At 60.1% G+C, this 9811-nt stretch overlaps 1 protein-coding gene across 1 annotated transcript in view; it reads right to left on the bottom strand.

The window, feature by feature from the left end:
* Window positions 1-228: 228 nt before the first annotated feature.
* The window catches only part of RAP1GAP (RAP1 GTPase activating protein), a 50438-nt gene continuing 40855 nt past the window's right edge, over window positions 229-9811 (bottom strand). Inside the window, 9 exon segments of the mRNA XM_059690902.1 lie at window positions 229-1049; window positions 1052-1268; window positions 1878-1981; window positions 2326-2428; window positions 3297-3420; window positions 4722-4835; window positions 5812-5921; window positions 6638-6841; window positions 8638-8769. Coding sequence (XP_059546885.1) covers window positions 892-1049; window positions 1052-1268; window positions 1878-1981; window positions 2326-2428; window positions 3297-3420; window positions 4722-4835; window positions 5812-5921; window positions 6638-6841; window positions 8638-8769 — 1266 coding nt within the window. The 3' untranslated portion in view covers window positions 229-891.

The raw sequence follows: 9811 nt of genomic DNA, 5'->3' as shown, positions 1-9811 counted from the left end.
AAGCTGCGTTCTCCCGTGGAGAAGGGGGCAGGGCGGAGGGGAGCGCAGCACCACGGGGAGGAAGCCACGGCTGGTGGTTGGAGCCTTTGCTTGGCCTTGGAGGTGCCCTGGACCCAGCGCTCTGATGGGGGTGGAGGGTTGGGGGACAGGCCTTCCCTCCATCTTAGTACCAGTCAGACCTGGGGTAGATCTGAGCAGGGTTCACGCAAAGCCAGGTCCATCTCGGGGTACAATAGCGATAAATAGAATTTATTTTGTACAACTGTTACCAACATACACACAGCCACGGGGGCTTCCCAGATGGGTGTTGGGACAGGAAGGCTGGCCTTTGACGGTGGCGCCTAAAAAGTGTGGACAGACACACACAAGATGTGGACTCACAGCAGCTATGCCTGGCGGCCCCCTCCATGGGAATGGGGGGGTCGCAAAGGCGAGACCTGTAACTCCAGGCCAGCCGAGACCACTCAGCCGGGAGCGCCCAGAACATGGGGGGCAGAGGTGGAGCTGGGTGCCGGCTGAGAGCCAGGTAGGTTCCTCCTCCAAGGGGGCCGCTTGTCTGTCACGTGGAGGCAGCGGACGGGGCATCGGCAGGTCTGTGGTAGAGCTTGAGGGTCCAGGAGGGGCAACAGGCATCGCCAGCTCCCTGCCCCTCAGCCCACCAGGGGCCTCAGAGCCCCAGGAAGCAGGACAGGGTGATGGGAGGCCCCCGGGAGGCCGGTCCCCCATTCTGGGCAGGTGCATGGAATCGCAGTCTTCGGTGACCTCTGAAGTGATCTAGTCCATTGGTAGCAGAGGTGCCCAGAGACAGCCCAGAGCCGCACAGCAGAACCCAAATTAGAAGCCAGGACTCAGGACGCAGGATTCCCAACCTGGGGCTCCCTCCATCACATCTCACCCCCCGCTGCCTGGAGGCTCTGTATGCACTGAGAGATCTCGGTCCCCCCTCTCATCTTGCCCCCCCTGAGTCGAGAGGGACACCAAGGTGTGATGGAGGGCCCAGGCCGGGGCAAGCCAGGCCTGGAGTTTTGCTGCAACTGACCACTCCCTGTCCAGCCTGGCCCCCAACCCGGGGGGTGAGGATGACGCCAGCAGCTTCCCCGCTCCCAGGTCTGGATGGCTCCGCCCTGCAGAGACAGCCCAGATGGTGGGCCCAGGGGAGGGTTAGGGAGACAGGGGGCAGCACACAGGCTGGTGGTGGCCTTGGGGGCAGAGGTCCTATCTGCCTGGATTTGACACAGCATCTTCACCTTGTGTTTCTTCGACCTCATCTGTAGGGTAAAGGGAGATGGAGACACCACGGAGCAGGGAGACAGGCCCGCCCTCGGAGCTCCAGGCTCTGTGTCTTCCCACCCCACTGGGAGCCCCCAGACCCATCCCGCCCAGCAGCTACCAAGTCCCTTTCAGACTCCCATCAAATCCTCCCAATAGCTCGTGGGCAGAAGTGAGGAAGCATTTGTTAGCCCCATTGCACAGATAAGGAAACTGAGGCCCAGAGAGGGGCCAATGACCTGCCCAAGTCACTCAGTATCTGAGCGGCAGAGGATTCGAACCCAGACACAAAGCTCTCAGCCGAGAGAGGACAGAGGGATAGGGAGACATTGGCCCACTTCCTCGCCACTCCCCCCCCCCCCCCCCCCATCAAACGAGAGCTGAGGGCTGGGTCTGACCTGCTCAGTCACCTCCGAGGGGAGCCTGGCTAACAGCTCTGCACAGGCAGAGTGGCGGCGAGGCAGGGACAGGACGGCCGGCATGGAGCAGAGGACACAGGCAAGCAGAAGTCACTGGCTGTGCCCAGGCCGGATGAGCCCAACCCCTCCGGCCTAGGGGGACCTCTCGGTCCGGTCCCCATCCCTGATTCCCCCCAGGACTGCACGCACCAGCTGGGACGTGTGCTGCTCAGCCGCTTCCAGCTGGATCTTGATCTCCGGACATGCAGGGTCCCCCGACTTGCCGGCGTCTGGATGGGGTGACCGCGAGGGGCCTGGAGAGGGGGCAGGAGGGAGCCACCTCACTGGCCACGGGGAGGCACCAGGGAGACGGGTATGGATGGGTGGTCGGCACTGGTTGGTGTTCCCGACCCGCCAAGTCCCTCCCCTAGGGAACCCCACCCTCACTCCCTTCTTTTGTCCCCCATCATGCTCCAAGACTCTTCCGGCAGCCAGCAGCCCTCCAAGCCACCCAATCATCTTAGGCTCAATGATGACCCCTCCGTGACACACCCACCACCTGGGGGATGAGAAGTGGTCTCCACCCTCAGTGCCCAGCCCTGACCCCTCGGCCATAAGAATGGCCCTACTTGGCGGGGAAGCTGCTCCAGCCGGGTACCTGGGGAGCTGCCCCCACTCGTGGTGCTGACGCTGTCCTCCAGCCACGTGCTATAGATGAAGGAGTCCCGCTTGTGCGGAGTCCCTGAGGACGACATGCTCTCCTGGTGACCAGGGAGGAGAGTAAGAGGGGGGTTAGCCCTGGGCCCTGGCACTGGCTTGGCTCCCCTCCCCTCTAGGCCACCTTTGCCTCCCTGCAAAGAGGACAGGGCCCACCGTCTGCTCCAGGGAGGCCACGGGAGGACAGACTGGGAACAGGCACACACCGCACACGCCCATTCATTCATTCAACCATCATTCACTGACGTTCTCGCGGGCCGAGACACCGAGAGGCATGGGGCCGGGTCCCCGCCCTCAGAGACGAAGTCTAAGAGGCGAGATCATCATCCCAGACCTGGCCCATCAGGCAGGGCGGTCTGCACTGCTCCTTGCTGTACCTGAAGCACCTGGAAGAGGACCCGGCAAGGAACAGGGGCCCAGAGCAGGTGTGTTGAATGAAGAGTGACAAACGGGGGCTAAGGGCCAAGCCCAGGGTCTGTGAGGCACAAAGAGGGACTAGAACATCAGGGAAGGCTTCCAAAAGGAGGCGATGTGAGGCTGAGCCAAGGAGGGAGGAGGGGGCAGTGGTGTGCTCCAAAGAAAATGGCTCGTGCAAAGGCCCAGAGGTGGAGTAAGCCTCGTATGTTTGGGGGACTGCTAAGGAGTGCAGAACGGCTAGAGTGGTAAGAGATGAGGCTGAGGAGGGGACGGGGGGGTCTTCAAAGGTCTCAGAGATTGGGCTCTGGGTGCAGGAGTGGGCCCCCTCCCCCCATGCTGGGGAGCACGGAAGGTCAGAGTAGGGGAGGGTTAGTCTGCATTCTTCCTTCTGGCTGGGTCCCCCGATCGCATCTCAGCCACGCCCAGGCTCATGCTTCTACCAAAGAGCCCCCACTGCAGGCCGCTGTGGAGCACCCCACTCCCTGGGCCTCTCACCAGGCCTGTGTCGTCCCCGTCCACACCCTCCGTCTCCTCCACTACGCTGGCGAAGCTGCTGGCACTGGACGAGGAGCAGGAGAAGTCCTTCAGCACTTCTGCTCTCTGGGCTGCGGTCTCCGCTCTGCCACAGACAGCACCCCATCAGCCAGCACCCACTCGGGGCCCCTCCTGGGCCAAGGCCCCGGTACTCTGCCCTCCGGGCCCAGGGAGACCTGCCTACAGCCCGCCCAGCGCCTTTGTGGTTGCTTTATAGCTCCCCAGGCCTCTGAGTCTCCTCCTGCCGCTGTCCTTAATATGCGGATCTGGTCCTGTCCTCCCCTGCTCAAAACCCTCTCAGGGCTCCCACTGCCCCAGATGAAGTCTCATTTCCTTGACCTGGTGCTCAATAATAACTGTTAATAATATTATCGTGTAGTGCACATTTGCTCTGTGCCAGGCACTATTCCACGTGTTTTTACCCGAATTGTCCCACTGCTATCACTACTGGACCCATCTTACAGATGAGGAGACACCAAGGCACAGAGAGTGTGGGCACACAGTCCAAAGTCACCCCGCCACAGGTGGGAGGACAGACGGGACCCAGCTTCCAACTCCACAGTCTGCTCTCAGCCCTCCCACAATTTTGTTCCATGCTCAGGCCTTTGTGTTTCCTGATGGGAGTCTCACTCTTCCCCTTAAATCTCCCAAAGCAAATTAATCTTTCAAAATGCAACAAGGACCCCCTCCTCAGGGAGGCCCTCCCTGATTCCTCCTAGCATGGTAGGGTGACCCTCCCCACTCTGGGTCCGGCACACCTTGTCTCTCACCATCCCTGCCACCCTTTCCTGCTTCTCTGTTCACCTGCCTGACTTTTCATCTGGGCTGAGTCAGAGTCAGCAAAGAAGGGCTCAGCCAACAAGAGCTGAAGGGAGGAGCAGCCTGCTTGCGGGACTCCCTGCTTCCATTCTCGCCCTTGCCCCAACCCTTCATGTGGGCCTGGCCCCTCAGTCACTCGGCTCAATGCACGGCCCTTCTTTCATCCTTCAAGCATACCTCAGGGCCTTTGCACTGGCTGTGCTTCTTACCTGGAACCCTCTTCCCTCACCCTTTGTCAATGTCTTGCTTGAGCACCCAAGCTGACCCCCACCCCAAGTCATTCTTCATCGCATCCCCTGCTTTGTTTTCCTCTGACCATACCTCCCTGGAAATAGCTTCCTAGGTTATGTTACACTGGTTGTCACCAATGTATGCCCAGGCCACCAATGTATTGCAGAGCGGTGGTGGGTGGGTGTCAGAGGAGGACCAAAGAGAGTGCCCAGGCCTCCCCAGCGCCCTGGTGTGGCAGTGCCAATGCTCCTGGCATCCCCCGGCCCAGGCAGGGATGGAAAAAACGAGCCTAGCACTCCCAAGCCCCGGCCCGGTGAGCCCTGAGCCCCAACCTACCTGTTCTTGGTCGTTGGCATCTCTGGGGAGCTCTGAGTGGAGGAGTTCTCTGACTTCGGCTCCTGTGAGGCGTGCCCGCTGTCTGGGGTCTTCTGGCCAGCCGGGGGGCTCTCCCTGCGGGGCACACGGGGGCAGCGGGGGGATTCAGCACCAGGCCTGGCATCAGGGTAGAATGAGGCCCAGGTGGTGAGAAGAGGCCATGGGCACTTCCTGCCTCATCCCCACACCCTGTACCCTCAGGGGCCAAACCCAGAGCAGTCCTTGCGGCTAACTGGCCAGGCCTGGGCAGGTACCCGCAGCACCTCCATCAGACAGGACACCCCCGAGTCCTCCTCTCCATGGGAGCAGGTGTCACTGTCCCTTTTGGATCAGGAAGCTGGAGCCCCGAGATGGGAGGGAACCTGGCCAGGATCACAGCTAGAACATGCCAAAGCCAAGACGAACCCAGGATTTGCAGGATTCTGGGCTCTCGCGGCCATGAGGACTGTGCCAGCACCATTCCTGAGCCTCAGGGTGCCCACCACCCTGCTTCGCATGCACAGCACCACCCGCCGCGCCAGCCCCATGATGTTGGTTGTGTTCTTATCCTCACTTTTCAGACTGGGACAGTGAGGCCCAGAGAAGTGCAGTGACTTTCCCAAGGTCACACAGCCCCACTGTGGTAAAGATGGGATTCACACCCAAGAACTATCCTCAGCTTCCCAGGAGCTGCCATGCTGTGAATACGGCCTGCTGCCCACCGCCGCCCACACAGATGTACTCACAGACCCCCACAGACTAGCCGAAAATCCCAGCTCTGCCCCCCACTGGCTGTGTGAGCTGGGCAAGCCCCGAGCCCGCTGACCTACAGCATCCTGGTGTGCAAGGTGGGACCCCAAGGAGCCAGCAGAACTGCTGAGCAGATGAAAGCATTTTACGTTAGGCGACGAGCTGGCGTGGTGCCTGGCACACAGCAGGAACTTGAGTGTACAGCTGTCACCAGGGAGGGACAGACGGGCAGAGGGTAGGCACTCCCTCCTGCCTGCTCTGCTTTGCCGCTGAATGGGGGTCAGAGGAGACAGACCCGTCCCAGCCGCCCCGCTCCACCCACCTTTTCTCCTGCACCTCCTGTATGTTCTCGATGCCGATGGCGCTGCTGCGGCGTGAGCCAAACGGACCTGACTTCTTCCGCGTGGGGCTCTTCCCAGGGACAATCAGTGACTGCGAGGAGAGCCCCCAACTCAGTGCCCACCTGCCCTGGGAGCCCCGGTGCCCCCCACATGCCACCCTGAGCCCTGCTGCTCCAGGCCCTGAAGCAGAGGCAACGAGCAAGAAAGAACAGGAGAAAACGTCCATCTCCAGAGAAAGCCCTCCCACTGCACAGAGAGCGCCCCCCGCCCCCCGAGGTCACCCTGCAGGCTGGGTCCCAGGGGGCTGGCAGCCACTCCGCTGGGTGGGAGCGGCCAAGTCCTCACCATGGCTATCCCCCCACCCAGGGCTTCGTGGGACCTGCAGCCTAAGGTCAATGGGGAGTGGGTATAGCAACCAAGCCCGTACCCCATGCTGGGGGAGGTTCTGGGCCAGCAGTTGGCAGATACCCCCATTTTCACACACACAGAAGCAGGCCCCCGTCTTCTTGGGGAAATCAGGAAGGTGGGCCCCAGGAGGCAGGAAGGGCAGCCACCCCCAGACCAGCTCATGGTGTGGAGGGGGAGCCAGGTCAGAGGAGAGGGATGGAACTTCATGCAGAACTGGCGATATTGGGGGACGTGCAGCTGGGCAGAGGGTCTTTGGGTGTCAGATCCTGGCAGGGACTGGACCAGGACCCCAGGGGCCAGGACAGGGCCAGAAGCCTCTGGCCGGGGGCACTGGCTCTGGCACAGGTTCTAGGCCCCAAAGCAGGTGCTGGGTGCCATCAGAGCTGCGAGCACTCCGACCTGCATGCCCTTGGACCTGTCCCAGGGGAAGAGGGCAACATCCCCAATATGGCCTTCGTCCTGAGAGCGAGCAGAGAGCAGCGCGTGCAGGCAGCCTCCAGAGCCGCTGGCCCCACGGGCGACAACCTCTTCCACGGTTCCTATGCCTATGGCACTGCCCCGGCGTCCGAATCTACTCGCACTTTTCCCGGGAATAAGCAATGACTGGCAAGCAGCAGAGGAAGGGGCAGAGACAGACAGGCATAGATGGTCAGAGAGAGAGAGAAATGGAGGGAAGGGAAACAGGGAAAAGAGCGAGAAATGGAGAAACAAAGAAGGGAGTGGGACACAGGATTGGGAGACAGAAAGAAAAGGCAGGGGAAGGGAAGGAGAGGAGCGGGGGGGGGGGGGGAGACAGAGACATGGACAAATGGACGGTGATACAGAAACAGGAACACATAGGAGGAGCCCATGAGAGGGGCACAGGGTGGAATACAGACAGACAGACAGACAGACACAGAGATGGAAGGAGACAGACAGAGATGGGAAGGAAGGGGGAGGCAAAAAGGAAAAAGCAAGGGAGAGAGTACGACAGGGAGGAGGAGGAGAGGGAGTGCCAGAGGACAGGAGACACATAAACATGTAAGAAGTGCAGAGAGGCCAAGGGGAGGAGGAAAGGGGAGAGAACAAGGAGAGAGGAGAGAGCGGCAGGAAAGGCAGCAACACGAAGAGAGGGGAGAGTTGTGTAAAAACAAAAACAAAAACAAAAATGGGTCTGGTTACTGCCATGGCGGGTGCTGCTGGCCTGGCCCTGTCTCTGGGGCCCCTCTACAGCCACCCAGGGAGGCGGGGCCACTCCAGCAAGGAAATCTGGGCTGGGGGGAGGGTGGGCTTGGTGACTGCTGGACAGCAGAGGACTTGCTCCCTGGCCAGGCCAGATCATGGGGCAGGAATAGGGGTGGAAGGTCCCTCTCACCACAAGTGACACAGTCTCACAGCACTGAGCACAGGGCTTGGCATGCAGCAGTCAATAAATGATGGATGGAGGGATGGAGGGATACAGAAGGGTGGATGGAGAGGGGGGAGCAGAGCAGTGGGTGCAGTGCCAGGGGTGGCCACGGGGCGGCAGAAAGCAGATAGGCCCACAATTGAATGCCTTGCCCATCCTGTGTGCCCAGCACCCACCCTGAGTATTATTAGTAGCAGAAACCCACAGAGCCCGGCAGACAGTAAGTAATCACACAGTAGGTACTCACTCAGGAGATGCTCACACGGAAGCCCACACAATTCCTGACACACATTAGGTAGCCACAGCCACATAGGCCCTGACACACGGGTGCTCACATGGCAGCCTAGGGCCAGGCACACGGAAGTAGGTGCTCACAGAGTAAATGCTCACACAACAGCTCACTTCCTGGCACATCAGGCTTAGCACACACGATGTGCTCATTCAGCGGTCCATTTTCTGACATACAGAGGTTCTCACACAACAGCCTGGGGCTGGGCACACAGTAGGTGCATACAGAGTTTATGCCCACACAGCAGCCCAGGACCTGACACACAGTAGGTGCTCACAGAGTCCACGTCCACACAACAACCCAGGTCGCCACCAGTGTTTCAGGGCCAGGCACACAGCAGGTGCTCACACAGAAACCCAGGTCCTGACACAGAGTGCATGCCCACAGCCTGACACACAGTTGGTGCTCCCAGAAATTCAAGAAGGTGCCCGCACAGCAGCCCAACTCCCAGCACACAATAGACAGTAGGTGTTCAGTGAGGAATGTGATATAGGGGCTGCCCCAGCGCTGACCCGAAGTCACACCTGAATAAGGGCCAGGAGGAGTGGAGGGCCGAGAAGCTGGGAAGGAGACGGAAGGCTCTCGGCACCGCAGTGCCTGGCCTGGGCCCCTGCCCGCCATGGAGAGCAGTGGCCAGACGGAGTCCAGAGCCCAGGATGGAGGACCCTGAGGCTGCAGGACCCTGGGGGAGGGGAGAGCTGAAGGCCCCGGGGAGGCACTCACTATTCCAGCGGCCTTGGCCAGGTCAGGGTTGTTGGGTGCGAAGCTCCCGCTGTGGCTGGTGGACACGGTGTTGGGCTTCTTGTTGCTGAGTCCCATGGCATCCATGGACTGGCTGCGGCTCCGGATGACCCGCTGTGAAGGTGGGGTTGGGGTGGAGGAGGCACCGGTTTCTGAAACACCTGCTCCACGGGGAAACACAGGCACCCAGGCACCTGGTTCCTCCCCACCAATGACCACTCTGAGTGCAAGAAGTCCTTTCCCATGAGGCCACACAGAGTCAGGTCCACATGGTGCCAAGGGTGGTTTGGGCCTTGGCTCTGCCACCAACTCACTGGGTGAACTAGTGCAAACCACTCACCCCCGAGCCTGTGAGCCTCTCGTGTGGATGGGGTGAGTATTAAAGAAAGTACTGGGTCATGGCCACAAGTGTGCACAGAGAGCCCTCCCGAAACCTCGGTTCTAGGAAGCCCTTTTTTAAAAAAATATATTGTATTGATTTTTTACAGAGAGGAAGGGAGAGAGACAGAGAGTCAGAAACATCGATCAGCTGCCCTCTGCACATCTCCCACTGAAGATGTGCCTGCAACCCAGGCACATGCCCCTGACCAGAATCGAACCTGGGACCTTTCAGTCTGCAGGCCGACGCTCTATCCACTGAGCAAAACCGGTTTCGGCAGGAAGCCTTTTTTTAAAAAAAACATATTTTATTGATTTTTTACAGAGAGGAAGGGAGAGAGTTAGAAACATTGATGAGAGAGAAGCATCAATCAGCTGCCTCCTGCATACCCCTCACTGGGGATGTGCCCGCAACCAAGGTACATGCCCTTGACCGGAATCGAACCTGGGACCCTTCAGTCCGCAGGCCGACGCTCTATCCACTGAGCCAGACCGGTCAGGGCTAGGAAGCCTTCCTAAAGCTTCTTGTCCTCCCTCCCTGCTTCTCTCAGCCAGGGCACCCTGAGTGCTTACTAGGGGCCAGGCACGCCGCATTGGCCCTCGCATGCCATCGCCCTGTGAGGCAGGCACCACTACACGCCCATTTACACAGGCTGAAACCCCAGCAGAAGCACGTCTGGAGCCCATATGTCAAACCCAAATCCTTAACGTGGGCTCGAACCAATCGAGGGCCACCATCCAGCACCCACACGATGTGGGGTCACTGGAGCCCTCCCTT

This window comes from Myotis daubentonii, chromosome 3 (genome assembly GCF_963259705.1).
Source record: "Myotis daubentonii chromosome 3, mMyoDau2.1, whole genome shotgun sequence".
In the NCBI taxonomy this organism is placed as follows: Eukaryota; Metazoa; Chordata; class Mammalia; order Chiroptera; family Vespertilionidae; genus Myotis; species Myotis daubentonii.
This window is presented reverse-complemented; position numbering and strand designations above follow the sequence as displayed.